This window comes from Diorhabda sublineata, chromosome 7 (genome assembly GCF_026230105.1).
Source record: "Diorhabda sublineata isolate icDioSubl1.1 chromosome 7, icDioSubl1.1, whole genome shotgun sequence".
Lineage (NCBI taxonomy): Eukaryota > Metazoa > Arthropoda > Insecta > Coleoptera > Chrysomelidae > Diorhabda > Diorhabda sublineata.
The window spans coordinates 28154091-28176776 of NC_079480.1; the positions used below are offsets into that span (position 1 = coordinate 28154091).

General features: G+C 32.6%; 1 protein-coding gene across 1 annotated transcript in view; it reads left to right on the forward strand.

The window, feature by feature from the left end:
- Window positions 1-15455, forward strand: part of LOC130446954 (ATP-dependent DNA helicase Q5-like) — a 28970-nt gene extending 13515 nt beyond the window's left edge. Inside the window, exons 10-13 of the mRNA XM_056783514.1 lie at window positions 1701-2109; window positions 2169-2662; window positions 4455-4707; window positions 6478-15455. Coding sequence (XP_056639492.1) covers window positions 1701-2109; window positions 2169-2662; window positions 4455-4707; window positions 6478-6554 — 1233 coding nt within the window. The 3' untranslated portion in view covers window positions 6555-15455. The remainder of the gene's footprint in view (window positions 1-1700; window positions 2110-2168; window positions 2663-4454; window positions 4708-6477) is intronic.
- Window positions 15456-22686: the final 7231 nt, after the last annotated feature.

A 22686-nucleotide genomic window follows, 5' to 3' on the forward strand; every position in this document is an offset into this window, starting at 1 on the left:
ACTTCAAAATATTTTTCATATGATGGCTTATGTCTCACTATAAAAAATCAAAATATGGACTATGTATCACAATATAATCCACACTGGATGGAAGAGGTTCAACATAAGGGTCGATGGTCTGTAAATTTGTGTGGTATTTTAGATGATCAGATCATTGGATGCTTTATTTTTGATATTTCACTTATTGGAGAATCATATCTAAATTTGTTAAAGGATAAATTGCCTTTTCTTATAGAAGATATATAGGATGTGAAAGCAATTTTTTTTGGCCAGTCAGGTCGCCAGATTTGACGTTCTTGGAGTTCTGTCTTGTCTCATTCTGTATAGCTTTTCTAGTAGTAGTAATTCCAGTAGTTGTTTTCTCCATATTTTTTCTTCAAGCACATATAATTATATCAATTATGACAAAACAGATTTTTAAGATATTTCATTATCACCACACTCCTTTCAACTCATTCTGTCTTGTATGATACAATTAACCAATTATTAGTTATATAAAAATAAAAATTTTTGTTTTAATATTTTTAGTAAGTACTTTTGATATGCGTAAGTGTTAATCTAGTTTTCAGTACTTTTTATGTGGTTAAAAATTATCAATTTCAATTTATTGAAACTTTCTTTTTAATTTTGTTATTTCATAATTTTTATTGTATTGATTTTGCTGCTGACACTTTACCATTTTCATTATTGCTTCTTCTACTTTATTTGTTCTTTACACTCCCATCCCACCACATTTCTCTTTCTCTTTCATCAATTTGATCTTATTGCATTTCACTTGGTTAAAATAACTTCTGTTTTATGTGCATTACTCCATTTATCTTGTTCGCTTCATTTTTCTTTCATACTTTTCAGTGTTCAATATAAAATGTCTCACTTAACTCCATAATCTCAAACTTTTTTCCTCTGCTTCTATAGTGCTCCCATTTTTTCCTCTACTACACTTTTTATATTTTTGTTTTAAGCATATTGGAATTATTTTCTCCCCAGAATATATGTGGCCGTTTTAACTTTGGTTTACATTTCTACAAAATAATGGTTTCTCTTCATTTTTTTCCTCCTTTAAAATATTCCATATTACTATGACAACTTAACTATTCGAGACAAATAAATTTTGACTAACACATTTTCAACTAATTGATGTGCCTACCCAAACTGATTAATGCCGGACCTGCTCTTATTCTTTAAATTCCTCTATATATTGTAGTTACTTTTCATTTTTAATGTTATCACTACTGTCATGGCTATGGCATGGAACGTAATATAGTTTTTTACTTTGTCTATGTATCGTTTACGTCAAAAACACCTCAATAACAATTGTTTATTTAGAAAGGTTATAAATCAAATACCATTTTAATTGAAATTTAACGTTTTCCTCCATAATATTTATATAAATATATTGTGGGAGATTATATTTTTTCTGTAGATACAATGTCAAATTAAAATTATGGCAACGCGGCAATGATTATTATTAACGTCAAATGGTGACCTCAAATCAGACGAAAAGTATTTGTGACGTATTATTTTGATTCCTCAATTATAAAATTTCATATCAAGATATAAAAAAAGTATGTTGTTGTGTTATAACTAGATTAAAAAGTTTCATAAAACGGCGTACTTAGAATATAAATACATCGTCAAATGGACAATATTTCCGAAAGAAACAACTTTCACTCAGTTATTTTTAGAACAATTCTTTTCAGATTTCTAATATCAAAAAGCTCACAGAAGATGGAATTGTGTATGAAAAACTCTTGACTTTTGAGCCGAAACCATCCAAATATGAGACATTATCTGATTTATTTAGAAACATCAAGAAAGAACAACAGTTAAAAAAATTGGAAAGTAGAGAAGAAAACGTTTTATCTGAATTTAAAACGGCGAGGCAAGTACACGAGAGTTATAAAGATAAATTTAGTAATCCCCAGACAAAAATAAGTGGTTTCTTCAGAAAAGCTTCTGAACTTTTGGAAGGTAGTCAGGTTAGAAGTGATCAATCTAGTTCAAAATCATCAGATATGAGTGCCAAAAGGGACTTTAAATCACTTTTCGGGGATGAATCGGATGACGAACAAAATGATAAAAGGAGTACAGATTCAGTAGAAAAACAAGGTAATTTTATAAAGTTAAATTTAATGTTTTCAACATACTACAGTTGAATATATTTTTAGATGATAAACATGAGAAACATCAAAAAGAAAAACACAGACACAGAAGCAGTAGTGATAAGAAAGAACACCAACATAAAAAAAGGAGCCACAGTAGTGATAGAAGAGATGACAGAAAAAGAATGAAAGAGGATGCTTCAAATGAAAACGGCAAGAAGGAATCGGAATCGGGTCATAGACACAAATATAAATATGAAGAAAAAAGCAATGGTAGTGATGAAATGAAGGACACAGAAACTTCTCTGCAAGTCTGTCAAGAAGAGAAAAAAGACTTGAAACCTGAAAGATCAAAAACACCAGTGGAAGATTGGGAGGAAGAAGAAAATAATGAAAAGTTAGTGAGTAAGGGCATAGAGACACAGAAGAAAGAGGAGAGTTATCAACAAAAAATAAATAGTGTGCAAGGAAAAGTAGAAAATTACAATGAGGAAAATCAAAAAGAAAAGTCGGACTTAATAGATATCAAAAACAAAGACAAAACTGAAGAACTGTTTCAGGTAATTATTTTCATTATTATAATTTTTATTATTGTGCACAAGTAAATTGGTAGATCTGTTTCCAATAAAGAACTGAATAATAATAAAAAAACTAACAGCATACAGATAGAAATTATCCTCTTCAGATACTTACTTACATATTTGCTCAATTCCAAGTTGGAGTTTCTGGAACTATTGGTGACTGAAGGTAAACTCCTTACCTCAACTCTGAAGAATTTGATTATCGAAACACTTTCTTCAGACAGTGTAATTGTGAATTTTGGTATAGTAGTAGTGTAAACAGTGTGTTCAGTATTCTCAATTCTGAAAACAATATATGGATCAAATATAAGAGCACCAGTGGCAGACACTTTATTGGGAATATTTATTAAAAAAAAAACAATTTTAAATAAAAAAAAAATAAAGAATATCTTCCATTTTTCATGCAGGGCTGTTAGGTAGTTAGTATTAAGTAAACTGACATAATTAGAAGTTCTTAATATTTTCATTTCTTTAGATTTTTTAAATGGTTTTAAATGGTCCTAGATCTGGCATAACCAAAGTCAGACATCACCGAGTACCAGTGGTAGTCAGTCTGTTAATACTGCTAAATGAATAACAAAATTGAAATAAATAAAATAGTAAAATCACCATAGTCTAGAATTCTAATTATTTGAATAAAAGATACCAAAAGTCACCATAGTCAGTATCTGACATATGCAGATTTTATGGAGGTACTTGAGTAAAAATTATTTTTCAAAAACTTTTAGATAAATTTTGGGTTATGTGCTGGAATAAATTTGGATGGCCACACATGAAACCATTTACATCTGATCTTGTAATTTCCCGCATAAAGATCAATTTTTAACTAAGCTGCTAGTTTCCTATCACATGATATTGAATTAATTTTTGTTAATAGAAACTTCCTCTTTGCTATAAATTAAATCCATTCAAGAATTTTTTCTTGTCTGGAGTAAAAATTTTTACCATGAAATTTTTCCTAAAGGGTGATTTTTGGTACATTAAACTGTTTTGTACCAGTTAATAGATGTACACCAGTCATAGCAGAAGACATATGCTCTTTGCTCCATGCCAATATTTTCTTAGACATGTGAAAATAATTCGTATTTTTGCATGAATTTATTTTTGTTTGCTTTGTGATACAACATACTCTTCATTATAGTCCATATAACATGTCAACCACTGATACGAATCAAAAAAATATGTACATAAAGTCGACAAACCCCTCATTAAAGAAAGTGACTTTGATTTCAAACCCCACAGTTAAATGGTTACCAACCCAAAGTCACAGAAAATTAAAAAATATCGACTATATACTCTCAATTCCAATTCCAAGAATCTGTATTTAAAAGTACTTATAGAAGCAAAATCTTAGAATTCACATAAATATCACGATTTACCTGACATCAAACCAAACATGCCTAGTTTACTGCACTAAATGGAGGAAAGTTAGTTCTTTAACGTTGTAAATACATGAAGGAAATCCTATTTCTAATTTACAAATATTCAGATTTCTATTAACAGGTATATGGAGACAATGATAGTTTTCTTAGTTTTGAGGATTAGAAAGTGTCTGCTATAGATACATACATACATACATACATTTTACGTTATTTTTATTTATCTAATTGTTATGTCACATGGTTATAAAGGTGTGACAGCTTAGTGGTTAGGTCTTCAACTTCTCAACTGTTAGTGCCCTCATGCACCTTAACTGGTTTCACTGTATTTTTCAATTTTTAGTGATAGCTTAAGTGTATTTATTTGTTAATATATTATTGTTTTCAAATAGCGTGATGAAGATTGCAACAACAGTCTCTCCAAAAATGACAGGTTCAATGATGTAACTCAAAGAAATAAAACAAAAGAAGTCAATAAACCTCATAATATATCAGACAAGAGGAAGAAAAACAGATTAAAGAAAGTGGAAGTCGGTGGTTTGGTAGTTAAGTTACTTACACCTGCCTACACGGAACGGAGGTTTGAATCAAGAGACATTTTTAAGACTTTGGCTAGGAATATATCGCATGCCTTAGCAGATAAAGGTTAGTTATTTTCTGTTCAAATTTGATATATCTGATATATTCAAGCACTTTTCTAATGGCTCAATACCCTTCTAAAAGAACTATTTATGTTAGATTTGTAAATAGGTGATTATTTTTGTAATCACCTTTGTTTTCCAGCCAATCATTATGCTGATACATTTTTTTTGGTTGGTTAACAAATAAGAGTCCTCTGAGAACAAAATAATATGAAAAATAGGGTGTGTACAGAAGCATCTTTGCCAAAGACTTGTGACACTCTTCATTATAGTGATGAAAGATCATTTTTTTCTTGAGTATAGAGCCAAAATCTTGAATTTCTTTATTTTGACGATACTTTGATGGTATGTCAGTTTTGTCAAGGTATTTGGTAAACAAATTCTTAACCCTTCATTCGACACTAGTTTTCTTATTTAAATGATTCCATATTTACAGTAGTTTTGAGGTAATCTTGACAGTTATTGAATAAGTGCTCCTTTTGTATCAGTTACATATTTCTATCTACTAATAAATTTGGTTATATACCACATAAAATTTTTTTCCTAGTCCAGTTGTACTGGAAATATACAATCTCATTTATTTCCAGTATTTCATTCAAACTGTACGTTGTACTAAAGCAAAATGGATTTATTTTTTTTAATATCAATTATATCCGATTTTGTTGAATAGCTTATAGAAAATTCAATACTTGATTTCTAAAATCTATTATAATTTGTTTTTGGACATTAAGGTATTGTATTAAGTTGATAACAAGAATGAACCTTTACAGTACATTCAGCATTTTACAACCTTTGTTGTGATATTCTAGTTTTAAGATGAATTTTATGAGATTTACATGAAAGTTTCATTGATATGTATATATTGGGTTCGCGACAAAGTAATTTCGGTTTTGTAGTATAAAATAAAACCCTTTTTTAAAGAAAGAATATTTTTTAATCAATCATATATTTTCCATGTTTCTCAATGACCTTTTGCCATATTTCTTTCAACTTCATGATTCCCCGCTCATAAAATTTCTGGTCCTTGAAATAAAAAACCTGAACCAGTGCGAATGAAGGTTATCGTCATTTGTGAGAGTTTGAACATTAAAATAATTCTGCAAACTTCGAAATAAATGATGATAAGGTGGTGCCAGATCAGGGCTGTATGGAGGATGTGGCATCGCTTCCCAACCAAGCTCCAATAGTTTCATGTTGGAACACTAAACCTTTCCAATTTGACAATTCTGACCGTTTTTCTTTGATTGCTTCATCGAGTTTCATTAATTGTTGACAATAAACATCAGAATTGATTGTTTGGTTGCTTGGAAGCAGCTCAAAAAACACAACACCTTTGTAATCCCACCAAACTGACAGCATGACCTTTTTTTGTTGTTTTTCAGCTTTTGATGTGGTTTGTGCTAGTTTATCGTGTTTGCTCCATGATCGTATTCAAACCATTTTTCATCACCAGTGATGTTTCTTCTGAAATATCGAGATGATGGACTGTCTACCTTAAAGAAGATATTCAAAACACATATTTTGGAGCTATGTCATTTGAAGAGGAAAATACCTCGAAAATTGGTTCAAACATATAAAAAGTCTTAATTAGGAATATTTTGAAATGCAATAAAACCAGCTTTTATACAAAATACTCATTTTTTCTAAAATATTAATTTTGTATTATATTATTTTGAATTTTTTATTTATTATTTTTTTTCTTATTTATCATTGAACCTCCTTGTATGAAACAATCTTGTATTGTGTAAATAATAATTAAAATTTTTTGTTTCAGATGAACACGAAATTAAGGAATATGTTAAAAGATTTTTAGAAAAAAATGAAGAAATAACTGCGAGGACAACTTTATAACCACAATGTTTCTGAAATGTTTTCAAAAATGTTTACTTATAGTTAAAATAAGTAATAGGCTTATAATACAAAATTTAATGCTTTTTTCAAACCGTTAGTTTAATTATTGTGCTCAGATTCAAAGTTTGATCGATTCAAACAGTTATTTTACACTCTGGGAGTGTGGTAAAGTAATGGTGAAAGGTATACATATGCCGCCATACAAAAGTTTTGAAACGCCAAGGTAAATTAAGAAATTAGAAAATTTTTCAAATAAATTTTATTTATTTTGCTCGATTTTACTGGTGCTTAGGTTATGAACTTAATATAATTATAAAAAAATTCAATATATGGAGTGATTGGTGCTTGAAAAATCTTTGAATTATTTTTGGTCAACAAATTCAAATCAAAATATATTTAGTATCCCTGCAAATCTTTTGTAGTAGGCACGTAGTTCTCTATTTTTTAGAGTGGTGGTATAAACAGAGGTCCTGTGAGTTTTATGTGTATCTACCGTTTGTAGTTTTGATATTTAATTTTTCATAGACGTTATTTAACCCTTAACTGTTTTATTATCTATATTATCTATAAGAATGTAACTAGTATCGTCGAGTTATTTTTAATTCCAGAATTGCAAGTAACTTTTTGGTCATCAAACGTCACCCAATTCTTAAGCAATCTATATTCTATGTGCCATGTGCCATATTCATGAAAAATTTAAATTTCTAAAAAATACTCATTCTTTCAATATTGCATAATTAACGAGAAACATTTTATGAAAACTTCAAATTCGGCTGTTACATTAAAATATAAAAATGATGAGTCTTTATTGTTTCCATAAATTTTAGATGTCATGTAGAATTGAACTGAATTCACTGAGTAAGCTATTTTCCAATAAAGTTCATTAAGATTTGAGCACAGAATTTCGTTCATTATCATTGTTTCACTTCTCCTTATCTTCATCCATGCTGTTTTGTTATCTTCGTTAGAAAACAACCTACCATTGAGTTTTTCGACTATTTCTGTTTGTTTTATAGGGTTTGACCTATACCAAGATTTTTAGGGAAATCTAACTTAGAAAACACCATGCTGCCATTTAAACTCTATTAAATATGGGTCCACTACCTGCGCTGGTGAACCCCGAGTGCCCCCGACACTCGACCATTTTTGGTCCTTCTGTGTACCTGCTTTTTATTACTGTTGTAGTGAAAAACAATTTTTTTATTAACAATTTCAAATTATTACAACAGTAAATAAGAAATACTGATTAAAAAACAAGGAAATACGTTTTTGGGTGACGAAAATCTGAGCACTTTGAGAATATTACTAGGCATAATTTGATTATTTTAATTTTCTGTTAAATTTATGATGATTTTTCGTGCAATAATGCTTTTTTAATCATCAATAACTACGCAGAAACAATAGGGCATAGATAAATAATTTCACAAGAAATACAATATCATGAATAAACTATTTAAAAAAAAACCGCTAATCAGTAACAATTACAACTATTTTTAACTTTGTTCAACAAATTACATTATTACAATTTCAGTACAATAATGTCAAATGCTCAAAGTGCTGCCCTTGAGCAGCTAAATAATAACTTAACCTATTGTAAAAAGTATTCATAACATTTATTTCGACTCTTCTAAATTTGCAAAAGATTTCCCTGTGTACAAACTGTTTTAATGACGGGAAAAGAAAATAGTCACAAGGGGCAAGAACAGGTGAAGCCATCTCTTGATTGCAAAGCCCAATACAGCGATTCAGGAACTCCCGATTCAACAAGGCTGTTACCGCCACGGTGTTATGAGCCGGGCAGCTGTCTTGTTGAAACAAAGTAGAAATCTGAAAACAATTTTAAACAGATATATAATGTGCTGTTAAATTTTCTTCCAAGTGAAAAATGTTACTTTTTTTTATTTAATTGACTTACCCCAATGCGACTTTCTATTTGTCGATTAGAGTAGTTGAAAATACGTTTCACCAATCAAATTTTCTTCGATGATGAATGGTCCGATGACGTTAGCCCTCATGATTCCTTTCCAAACGTTGATTTTTTTTGGTATTGTCGATTCACATCAAGTGCTTTTTTTGGAGGCTGTATCGACCAGTAGTCTACGATTGGGATCTTGGTAAATGACAAATGTCGATTCGTAGCTGAAGCAGATGTGCAGATTATCATGATCGTCGTTGATCTTGTCCATAGCATCTTAGCAGAAGTCCATTTGGCGAACATTATCATCTCTGATTTGCTGGTTTTTTATATCAGTATTCAATATTTACTGTTGTAATAATTTAATATAGAGTTTAAATGGCAGCACGATATTTCCTAAGTTGAGTTTCCTCAAAATTTTACGAATATATATTCGTTTGGCTATGAAATAGTTATTATCGGCTCCTATATTTGCAGAGGTTAATACTCTTTGGAGTGGTGAATGTTTTTATTGATACTGACACTGATAATTTGCCTACATTTAAAGTATGTTCTTACTATTTTCCATTATAAATAGAAGTATCACAATTTTTTTATCTCATGTCTACTTCATGTCTAAAGTATTTTTTCAAACCATACAGTTCTCAATTTTTGTAAAACATATTTGTTTTAATTGTTGAACTTGAACGTTAATGAGATGCAGATAGTATTTTGGATAACCGGTGGTAGGTGTGTTCGTATAATTTTTTGGCATACGGGGTAGTGACGGTTTACAAGATTAGAACGATCTAGAAACAATAAGTAAAAGAGAAGAAGAAATCGAGAATTACCGAAATGCCGTAATATCATGTATAAGAAAAACAAAGGCAAGTGAACGACAACCAAAAAAGTGAAGAATGTTATATTTCAAGACAATTTTATGGCAAATTTTAGCAAGTTCACAGCAAATATAATTTATAGATTTTGATATAATAAAAATTTGATTTTTGGTAGAAAAAAGTGTTGTAAAACTTTTTGTAATATTTTGTCATACATATGACAATTTTCTATTTTCTTCAAAGAACAGATGCGTTTCTAAACTTTTTTACGGTATGGTTGTGGATACATTATAATAATTTTATATATTATTACATTATATATGCACACTTTATGTACCGGGTGACCAAATAAGTGAAGCAAGTGTTTAACTTGACAAATATACGTGGAACCGATCATTTACGACCTTTTAGTAAAAATTATTGTTATGAAAATGGCCAAGAAAAACGTTCAAAAATTATTTTCAAGTTTGTAAAATTAACCTAATTAGGGTATATACAAATAAATGAGGGGTTACAATTCCATTCAGCAACGATGTATATCTTATTTCCTTCATTCGGAAGAAATTTAAAAAAATAAAACGGATAAGACGAATGTTGACTTGATTGCTTGCATATGGCAAGTTATAGAATGATAAAATGCACTACAATATGAAGATCAAATGAAACAAATTCTTTTATAGGAATCTTTTTTTCCAAAAAGTCGTTCTCGAAATATTGTCTTGTTATTATTACTTAAGGGGGTATTCTGGTCTAGAAGCCTAATCAGAGACAGTTTTAATAAAACGAAATAAATTCTTTTATACAAATCTTTTTTTTCAAAAAGAGATTCTCGAGGTATTCTGGTTTAGAAGCCTAAATTTTAGGCATTTTTTAAACTAATGTAAAAAAATGAAAAATATTTTTACTATCTATTTTTTATATTTATTGACTTTTTGAGAACATAAAAGATTGTAAAAAAATCAGAACTTCAATGAATTATGGGCTGGTAAAGTGGGGATTACAAAAAAATGGTGTACCCTGGTTGACATGATTCCAACCCTTGTAGTGATCTAATTTGAAAAATTAGACTTAACCAAAAAAATCATAAAATGGCGTTGACATGAAATATAAATTTTTTTGCCCCCTTTTAATGATCGATTTTTGGCAAATTTCTAGACTACAATACACCCTTAAAGAGTTGGAGAAAAAGGTGCTAAGCCAAAGATTCTTATATATATTTTGCAACGCCCCCCTAGCAGATAATTTACAAATTTGAAAATACAAGAAGATGGCCGCTTTCTCGTTTATTTGACGCCCTGCACATAAATTTTGCGTGCGATTTGACAAATACCGTATATATTTCAAAATGATGTAATGAATTAACTATATATAATCAGCCAATAGTATTTATTTATGAAAATCGATCTTTGTTTTCCTCAATTTTCCTAATTCTTTTTTATTATTCATTTTTTGAAAATTTTTTTTTTTTGGTTTTATTTTAGAATGTTCTTTATACAGTGATTCCTTCTTTTAAATTCATCAATTTTATTTTTATTTACATGATATACATCAGGGTTAGTCAAGAACATTATAATATATTTTTATTTAGATCACATGCGCATACCAATATAATCAGGATAAGTAATTTCAGTTATTTTACAGGGTATAGATGTTGTTTGGGAAATTTCGATGTTACCTTCTCTATTTTATTTATTTTTACTGTTCAAATTTCCAGGTATTAATGTATCAGAGGGGAATAACAATATTTCGGATAATAATGAATTGAGTGTTCTCTAAAATTGTAATACAATTATATACAGGTATGAGAATTTTTTTTTGTACTTTGTAATGGTGTTTGCAGCTTCTCTGTTTTTCTTAATACTAAGTTTAGTGAGTCTGACTTACGTATTACGGTGTAACAACATCAATTATTTAATACAAAATTACGAATAATTGTACATTTATTTACAATAATTATTCAAATTCAAAACCTTTCTTTGGACGTATACCTAGAAGATATTTTGTACAAGACTCAATATCATATTATTCTGCTTCCAAAATACATAGACTTCTCCCAAAGGAGGCTATTTTTTTGGCGTTTTGTTTCCCACATCCTTAGCTTGTAGTGCTACTCCTTCAAGGTACTTAAGCCTTTTAGCGAATGGGCGTGACATTCTCACAGTAGATGCTCTGATGATAATTCACTGATTCAAGCAAAATTCCAACAACCTAAGAATGAACAATTCGAAAAGATGGCAGTTTATTTCTGTTGTGTAATAAAACATCTTTTAAGCTTTTTGTAGAGCTGTGAATGAATAAACGCTAGGACCACAAAGTATGCCAATTTCTTCGAACATACCTTTTATGCTGTTACAAAAACAAAGTCCATATTCTCTTGTAAGAAACGTTGTGAACGTTTTAGGCCTAGTTCACTGATCTGCGATATCATCAGCAACTAAATTCCACTGTTTTAAACAAGAAGCCAAAAGCTCTGCTTTATTTTTTGGCAAATTCATATTTGTTATCAAGTCGTTAAAATCTTCTGCAGTTATAAGATGGTGTTTTTGTGGTTCTGGTGTAAGTAAAAATTCTTTATCAGAATTTCTTCTGTTAGAACTGCGAGAGCTACTTTTTTGAGATAATTTTTTCGGTGGCTCAGATACTGGTCGGGTCAGGTCATGTACAGTTGGAAGAGAAGAAGATTCAAGATCGGGATGTTCAATAGGTTTTACATTTTACTCGGATTTACAATGCTAAAGTAGCATTCATGGATGTGGTGTTTCGGTTCTCGCTAGATTCTTGGTATTGCATATTTCATAGACCTTTTCTCTTTTGTTCATATTTTATCTCTCGAAATTTAATAAATTGACCACATATAAAACAAAAGGCATCAGCATCATATTCACACCTTCGCAATGATATTTCAACATTTCCTAGAAATGTAAAAAACATCTGATCATTGTTTATCACTCGAGCGCCATCTGAAGGTGCGGCGTAAATGTAAAAAACCTTCTCTGATATCGCAGTATTTTTAAATGTATTATAACTAATTGAAATTTATTAAAAAACTTGAAAACTTATATCGAACCGTAACGGTGTGGTTGGTAGTTGAAGTGCTTGATTTCCAACTCGGAGATTAGAGGTTCGAACTCTCTGTAGAACGAAATTTTCCATTTGCTCTTTATCCAAAGGTGACTTACAAGAAAACCCACATACAAGTGGAGCTAATATAAGCGTCTTAAAATAGACAACCAAAGATACATAACACAGGCCCAACACCAGCACAGAGCCGTCACAGGTCACTTTCCCCAACTAACAATTGGATTCGATAACCGTAATCTGTAAGTCGTATCATATAATATTAACAGAAGCTAAACGTTTCGCGAGGAATAGTTATTACATTAAACGGTGATATTAACAAATTTAATTCGTTTCGTTTCCCTATCGTCCCTATGGTCTTAGCACTATGATGCTCCACCTCGTAATGTTGCTAGGGTTAGACAATACCTTAAAATTGTATTTCCGACGGGTGGGTCGAAGTGGTTTTATTGATTGGCCAGCAAGGTCACCGGACTTATCACCACCTTATTTTTTCTATGGGAATATTTGAGGCCTATAGTTTATAAGAATTTATCTCAAACTTTTTAACGTATGAAATGATTCAAAGTTTTCTAAGGTCATTTGTTGATAGATTGGGATACTGTCAGACAGCCAAAGGTTTTGAATTTTAACATTTATTGTAATTAAATATGGAATTTATGTTAATTTTGTATTGAAATGTTTTTCTCATTTATTTACACTCTTTCTATTCGTGGGGTGAATTTATAAACACTGTCTCGCTCATTTAATTTATTTAAACACTTTACACTACACTTATATTATAATCAACAAATCACTAATACATTACTTATATAATTTATCAAATTCTTCGGTTACTTTTCTATTTTGTTTCCTTCACTATGACCATTTATTATAAACTAACTGCGCTAAATAAACTCGTTTATATATTCAAAACGAACTTCTCAAAACTTCTAGAAAATAAAGAAACAAAACAACTAAATAAATAGACCGAAAAGGGCCGGCTTTATGTCGGAAACGAGTACATAATAGTATTAAATAAATATTTTACCTAAGTTACAATTAAAACAATTAGAGCCTTTTATAACTTTAACGAGATCATGGGGCTCCAACTCATAATGCTAATAGGGTTAGACAATACCTAAAAATTGTATTTCTGATGGGTTGGCCGAAAAACTTATATTAAGTGGTCAGCAATCTCACGGGATTTATTTACTGTATTTTTTGTATGGGACTATTTGAGGTCTATAGTTTATAAGGATTTACCTTGAACTCTTCAAGAACTAAAAGGTCGAAGGCAGCCGAAGGTTTTCAATTTAAAAAATTGTAAATAAATGTTCAAATATTTTTAATTTTACATCAAATAAATATTTTTTGATGTTGTTAAACAGCAATCCGCAAGTCAGAGACACACTAAATTCAGCAATATCACATTTAATCAAACAAAAATTCTAAATACGATGCATTTAAAATATTATACCATAATGTCGTTTCTCAAAAAATTTGACATAAACAGAAAATCTGCAAACGGCGTATACAAAATCTACAAAAAATTCGGTGTTTCGTTTGTTTTATCCTGTATATACTGAACACACTTTTTACAGTACCACTAAACTAACATTCACAATTACACTGTCTGACGCGCATTTCGATAACCAAGTTATCGACTTCAGAGACTGAAGCTAAACTAAAACCTAATAACTTGACTTACTGTTTTACACTGAATTTTCCCACCAATACAACTTTTCCCGCTAAAATTGATTCCAGCGGAAAAACCTCAACATTATTAGATCTCAGTAAGTCCTCAAGGTACTCCAAGGTCTGCGGGATCGGCACGCTGGGAAATAATGAACTTACATCAAAGGAGATTGAAATTTCCCCATCTTTAATTTCTGTAGTTTTTACTTTGTTGATAATTCTAACGAATTCCTCACTGGAAAACTATCAGGTTTGATGGGTAGGTTTTCAAAGGTGTACAAATTGTTGTTTTATTTCCTTCCTAGTTTTTCCCGCTGGAATTAATTTTCGCGGGAGAAGTTGTGTGATAATTCAGTATAAAACAGGTAAGTCAAGTTAATGGGTTATAGTTTACCTTCAGTCTCTGGTAACTTGGTTATTGAAATGCGCGTCAGACAGTGTAATTTAAATATTGGTGTAGTGGTCGTGTTGAGTATGAATATCACCGACGGTTCCAGAAATTCCAACTTAGTTATCCTGTATACTCTATGTCAAAATTGAAATTATTGGTATCTGGTATAGTAAAATTTTTGTTTATTTGACGAATTTTCTAATTTATGCCATGTAGCTAGTTCAATTCTCTTTATTCACGTTTTTTCTTTGTATGATCTCTCCAATTAAGTAGCTTATAGATGAATTCCTAAGTATTTCTATTGAGAAGTATATATAGGCTTATATGCAGACCATTTAAGTCCATATTCTTGTAATTTCTCTACACTTTTTTCGGTCCCTTGCTTTTTCTCTCCAGCTCTGGTTGTTTCTCTATATAAGGTCCTCGTCCACCACTTCCCTCCACCGTTTTTTTGGTCTACCTCTTTTCTTCTTGTCCTCTGGTATCTTCCATGCGACTCATTTCAAGAGACTGTCTTCGTCCATTCGTTCTTAGTGAACTAGCTATTGTAATCTTTTTGTCTTTAAAAATGCACTGATTGGTGCCTCATTGAAAAGTATATAAATTTCATGATTTGATTTTTTCTTTGATCTTGAGAAACTGGTAGGTTAGAACTGTTGATTGAATTTAGTGACATCTCCACTGCACTGGTTAGAGATATAACTTAACTGTGAGGTTTGGTATATTCATTTTATTGTAAAAGGGAGGTAGAGTCACATATGTTATCCTCAAGGCCTGATTTATATTAGGAAAATAGTCGAGGAATATTTTTATCTGTAAATATTTCATGTGTCTTAAAGCAATCTTGAAGTTGTTTTATAGTCTATTATTTTTTCTCGGATTGTTTTATGAAATTTCACGAACATTCTTTACTTTTGATGTTTACCCAAACAACAAAATGCTGTTCATTTTTTTATTCTAATAAATTCTATCGGTTTAATGTACATAATTTATTTGTAATAAAATTGTTGGACAAAAATATATATATTGGTTTGAATCATCCCATATCAACATTGGAATATATCATTCAATATCGTTGTTTACATGCCCAACAATCTGAACACACTGTTTACACACACATCACACCTACACTCACAATTACACTATTTGACGTACGTTTCGATAACCAAGTTATCGTGTTCAGAGGCCGAAGATAAAATTTTTACCAATTATTGTTCACCTAACTGGTTATTTTTAGTCTCTGAAGACGATAACTTGGTTATCGAAACGTCAGACCGTGTAATTATGAGTGTGTTGGTGTAGTGGTAATGTAAACAGTGTGTTCAGTATGAATGTCACTAACGGTTCCAGACATTCCAATTTAGCCAAACATTTCAATCTTGGAGTGTACGAGGACCCTGCTTTGCGACGTGAGCGTCATCTATTGAGCAGTCATGACAATAAGGCGCCTGCCATGTTGTTGATGCGTTTCGAAGAGAGAGGACGTACTGGAGTACAATGCTAGTGATTATTGTTTGAAGTATGGCTTTTTTGAGAGGCCTAAAGTGAGAAATTAAATCATTATGACCGTGAGCGCTATCAGAAGAAAGTTTAGGGATGTGGTTGTAACCCGTTTGTTAGGTTACGGAGGAAGATAAGGACCAGTGGCCACGTGTGACCGAAATAGACAGACTGGAGTACGTAGTTTTCCGCACGAACTTTACGACCAAAGAATGTATGAAGAATTACAAGAATTTAGAGTTCTTCACCTCTAACCTTGTATTCCCTCCTCGTCAAGTACTGCCATTGGAAAGTGCGATAGTGCTTGGCAAGTTTTGTATTCCACTTGTTGTGCATGTGGCACCATAATGTTGTTATTCCTTCTTGTTCGTCTGGAATCAGGGTTCAGCTCATCACATTTTCTCTTAAATCATTTTATGTATGTTCCTATATCCTTCCATTAGTATTTCTTTCCACTTGATTATAATTTTCATGCTAAAATTTATGTCTTGTCGGCCTATGATGATAAATGATATTTAGATATCAAACTTATAAATCCAGGGTCTTAGATCATCTTCTAGGCTTGAAAGATTAAAAAAAGAAAATTGGCGTAATGTGGAATAACAATTAATATATATGAGCGGTCGGATTGTTGATAGAAATCTCATGCGCACCACGACTAATTTTTTAGTCTGACAAGGTATTTATCTGTCATATGAATACAGTACCTAACATTAAATCCATGACTGTAAACATTTCTTGAAATCTTCTGTCGAAATAACTTACGTATCCTTTAGATTTCAGGGTTACCTGAGCTTGAAACTTCAAATATCATTTGCACAAGAGAGTAATGCGAGGAACAATCAATATTTCATAAATACGCACGGCACTCATACCAAATTAAGAAATGAAAAATAATGTTTACTCCCCGTATAAAATTCAGTAAACATCTAGCAAACCGTCAGATGATCAGTCCAAACCGTGGACTGATCATCTCAACTGTTTACCAATGAAAACATCGAATCGTGAACATAAATGCATTTCTATTGCCCGAAGCTGTCTGAATGCGTATGCACACAATTTGAATTTGAAATATTTCTCCTAGACCTGCGATAAGCAGTGGCGTGTCTTGGTGAGATTCATTCAATTCATAAATTTCTTCAAATAAAAAGAAATATGGTGTTCTTTAGACCATGGGCGAATGATAGCAATGAAATTGCACAGTTTAGTGAGAATAAACACATCAAGTTATTTTAAATATATTCGAATGTTTAAAAAAGGAAAATATTCAGCAATCTGATAATTCAATCATAATAAGAATTGCCCATTTATCGAGTAGACACGAAAGGACAATTTATAGTTTATTGAAGGAGAACAGGGATACGACATTAGAAGTAATACAGAATACAATTATACCAGTTAAGAAACGTTGCCTCAAGTTTTGCCAGCCTGTGGTTTTTGAACACAAAAAAGTGAATAAACGGATGGCAATAACCGAATCATCAAGGATAGTTCGATGGAGACAAGATTATTTGCGTCAGATAAAGGAATACCAAAGTTCTAATACACGAATGGGTACAAAAAGGGCTCAGTTCACGTCTGGTACCCTGTTTAAACAAAACTCCCTTACATTTTACTAGTCTATTTACATTTTATAATTTAATATTCAGTTGTAGCAACTTAACGAGGTATAATTATGATTCCAAGTATTTATAAAAATAATAAATTTATAAAATGAGGTATTTACGCCTATGGTAGGTCAAACAAAATTATCGGGGCAAGGGTTTTTATAATCTGCAATTGATATTGGAAGAACTATAACGTCAATTTTCTCGACTTTTTACTTTTCGTCAACTAGGCGTCAACGGGACCTATAACTTGTTAATGATAAGTTCCTTATATCGATTTATAAACGGCATTCCTTTCTTATAACATATATTAATTTAAATAGCACCGTTCAAAAACCTTTGTAAAATGATAACTGTCTTTTAACTTCATCGCCACAACTCCTTTTTTTTTATCGATCAAAAACTAAACATACACGACGGTAAAATAATTTTATTGGCTAATTCTAATATTATACCATAAAAAAAATAGCTGAAGAAGACGAATATACAAAAGCACCATATAAAATAATTATTAACACACATAAACATTACCCATTTAAAATTTATTTAGTTCAAGGACTGAAGCTTATTGATTTCGAACGATTTTATTCCTCTAATTGATGTAATGATTACTGATAATCCCTGGCATTCGAACCAAATGTTTTGTAGTAATAAAATTCGACTCGAAATAAATGGTGTAGTTAGAGGTACACATAATACCCACTATTGTTCGACCAAAAATTCACATTGGGTTCGTTCAACTTATGTACAAGTGTGATGTGAAATATTCAATGGTCATTTGACTTTTATAACAACACGTTGACTGAAGAACGGTATTAACATTTTATTGTAAACGAATTACCTGAACTAGTGAATGACAATTCTTTGGCGCAAGAAAATACTGTTGAGAGTTACATGTGCGATTGAGGTAACTGGGGCCATCTCTTGATCAGATCTGAAACTTTTTCCCTTCCAGATAAGATGATTACACCTGTATAAAGTTGTGTGATGACGACACGTTAGTCAGTCTTGATTCGACAGCGATACAATTGAAAAGTGAAGAAAAAGCGAACGATAATGAATTAAACACTTGAGACCTCTATGTATTAGACAGTGGTGTAAAATTTATAGTTTATTTCAGAAAGGTATAGAGTAATAAATCCTCATTAGGTATGCAAAGGGATCACAGAGTGACCCAACGAATATTCAAGCCACTTTTATAGCTTGGCATTGATTGCATTGTAAAATTCTTTCTTTTTATCAAGTGCAGGTGGTACCACCCGGGTTGGGGTCAATATATGGGTTTACCCTATTTTATCCATTCACAAACATTGAAAATAGTGTGCCAAAAGCGTGCCGATAGGATACGCGTAAAAAGGAAAGCCGAATCTGAAATAGGGTTGGAATTAGGCAGAGGCACTAATAGAACTGGACGGACTTCCCCATTTTATTACTCTATACCTTTCTGAAATAGATTATAAGAAGTTTGGACATTGTCGTAATAATACAGGGTGCGCCAGAGAAACTAACTTATTTGAAAGGTCAATAAAAACAAAAGTACTTCAGATATTATTTTAATTATTTTTTTATTTGAGAATACATATCCCGAGTTTTTTTTATTCAGTGCTGAAAATGACATCTGTAAAATGGCGACTTCCATTGTATATACACTGATTTAGGCGATTTCGGAAGTTCGTCTCCACTCTTCGCAGCATATCGATGGGTATGTTGGCAATGGCATCACGAATATTGTTCTTCAGGTGAGCAATGGTTCGTGGTCGATCGTCATAAACCATGGATTTCAAATACCCCATTAATAAAAATTGCCAAATCTGGAGAGCCCGCCGGCCATGGGAAATCACCTCTGAGAGAGATGAGGCGGTCGGGGAAATGTCGCAACAAATCCATTGGGCCTCGTGCTGTCTGTGTCGTGGCTCCATGTTGCTGAAACCACACGTCCCTAACGTTCATTTGTTCGAGGCTTGGAAGAAAAAATTCCTCGATCATGTTACTGCTCCCATTACCGATATCGTACACCAGACAGCAGCTCGTTCGTAAGTGGCTTCTGGTGAAGTCACGCGGATTTACACCAATCCAATATCGGATGTTTTATTTGTTGACGGAGCCCGAAATGTGAAAGTGAGCCTCGTCAGCGAAAAAAACGACCGCATCTTGAGACAGGTTGTCAAGCAGCACTTCACATTCGTTTTACGAGCAACAAAATCGCGTTCAGTCAATTCTTGCACAACAGCCAATTTATAGGGATGAAAATGAAGGTCTTCATGGAGAATTCGCCGAACAGTGGTGTCAGAAATTCCCAGAGCAGCTGCATGTTTGCAAGCGGGCCGCCCACGAGAACGTAGAATTGACTGCCTCAATCTTTCGGCACTTTCTGGAGTTCTGGTGGTCCTTTGATGTCCAGGTCTGGGTTTAGCGACACTTCCGCACTCCCGAAATGAGGTAACCAACGACACAATTGAAGTCTGTGAGGAGGAATTTCAAAACGAGTGCGGAAGGCAAGTTGAGCGATTTTTAGAAAAATAACTCTCAACGGCGAATGCCCATTGCTCTCTCGACCAGACCATGATGGCAACTGGCCAAATATACTTTTTACAATTCCAAAATGCAGTTTTAATTACAGTAGCGATGTAAATCATCAGGAAATCCATTTTATCGAATTAATTATTAAGTAAATAAATAGTAGGAATAATATTTCTCATAAGTGCTACCCAATTAATTATTTTTTGTCCAGTTACAATTTATATAATATACAGGGTTTTTCCGGAAAGTAATAGGACTGAGTCGATTTAAAAAATTTATTGAGCAAATCGTTACAAAACTTTCAAAATAGGCTCCTTCTGCGTCGATGCAGCGCTGCCAGCGCGATTTCCAAGCATTGAAGGCGTCACGGAAGGCATTCTCCGGGATAGCCTTGAGAGCCGTGGTGCATGCTGCTTGAATCCCCTCTGTCGTCTCGAAATGCTTGCCTTTCACCGGCCTTTTCAGGCGAGGAAACAAAAAAAAGTCCGGGGAGACCACATCTGGGCTCTAGGGCGGCTGTGGAAGCGTTGGAATGCCGGTCTTAGTCAGGTAGCTGTTCGCAAGAAAGGCGGTGTGAGCCGGGGCGTTGTCGTGGTGCAACTTCCAGTTTGCTGCGATGTCTTGTTGAACCCGATTGACATCTGGGCAATCAAACGAATACTTAGTCGACGGTCTGTGTTCAAAACTTTGCGCACACGATTCACATTGTCGGTGTTTGTCGAAGTCGAAGGTCTTCCAGCACGGTCTTCATCGGCGACCTCTTCCCGGCACTCCAAAACGGCCTGGTGCCACCGAAACACACCACTTCTTGCTAAAGCAACATCTGGGTAAGCCTGCTTGATCATATCAAACGTCTCTTCTGTGTCGCAGATTTACCGAGTTTCACACAGAATTCAATCGCGTACCTCTGCTCTAACGAACGCTGCATTTTCGGCTTGCACAACTCACAGAAACAGGTCGCGCGAAAATGCCTGTCCTGACTCTCCAGATGCTCGGAGACAACTGACCAGCCGTTCGTTTGTTAGCTAGGAACGCCCTCTACCGAATCCAGTCGGTCCGCGCACGCTCTAAAGTACAATCGCGGCGGAAGAAAATCAGTCCTATTACTTTCCGGACAAACCCTGTATATTTATTATTCATATATTTTAAAAATATTTATTAAATTAAATTATTTATAATAACAAAGATATAATTCAACACACGAGAATATTCTTAGTTCTTGCCATTTGTGCAATGAGAAAGAGTGCGACAGGGATATTACAAAATAGCTATTTCAGTCGGCCTCACTTTCGCAGTGCTTCCATTTACTTATCGACTTCGATGTTCGTAACAGACCAGCATATATGTAATACTCCTATGGTCAGTACTTATGAAAAAAAAAACGTCTCTACGTTACGGTGCCGACAGTATTCATTTTCTCTTTCGTTCGGGACACTTTATCTATACTGCGCATGCTTAAGGATGCGCAGAAGCAAGCTGGAATCTCGGAGGATAGAGAAATCATTGCCATTCTCTCTTGCTTAGTCGAAACAGCTTCCACTCCTAGAAACCGTACATATAGGAGAATTACATATATGCAGACTAGCACAGCCACTTCTACAACACTCTATTTTTCGAGCGTTTATTCAAAAATTCCCGTTTATATTTGAATCACCCTAGTAGTTACACGTTTTGCGGATATAAAGAAACAGTTAGTGGATTGTAGCTTTAAATAGTCTGAAGTAATTTTTTTAGATTAAATTTCATCTATCAATAAATAAATTTAATCCACAAATATATAAATGAAAAACTATGTTTAAACATTAAAAAATAGTTTTCGTGCTAGACGAAACAACTAAGTAAATTACTTTAGATGTTAGTAAACCAAATTCATATACAAAACATGTTTTGTTACCATTAACTAAATGTAGTTAAGAACATTCAATATATTGTGATTCAATTAGGTACCTATTCTGAATGGGAATGATGCAATTAAAAATTTTTCATATTTTCTTTGTTTAAAGTGGAAACGGATGTTTTTATAGTGTTTCAATGATTAAAATAACTTTCAAAGGTTATCATAATTGTAATTGGTTACAATCAATGATTGGGTAGATATTATATAGCATTAATTTGATATTGGCTAATTGTTTTTTCAATTCTCTTTTGAATTGATAGTTTTGTTAATTAATATTGTATGCGTATCATAATAGTTATCAAAGATTAGGCGTCAGCAGAGTCTGATAACGTGGGGTTTGCCGTAATGATAGGTAAATATCGCAAATCGTACGCAATTTGAACCGTATATTTTTTCTACGACTCGAAAAAACTAAAAATTATAATATATTTCAGTTAACTATTAATTGTTATTGACATTTTATTGAATTTTAAACTGACCTTACCGTAATACTCTGAAATAGAATAGTCGGTTCGGATTAAATGCGATTGCTGATTAGTGGGTTTTTTATATTCCTTCCGCAATGTACCGTCGGTGTTGCAGGTTTTCTGTGGTTTTCCTGTAACCTGGTGAGATTGGTGGTCAACCACTCACTTTTTTGTCTTAATTATTGTAAATTCAAAATTAATTATAGTAGGCGGACATTCATTGCCACGAAAAGAAAACCACTTCTATGGAATAATAGAAAAT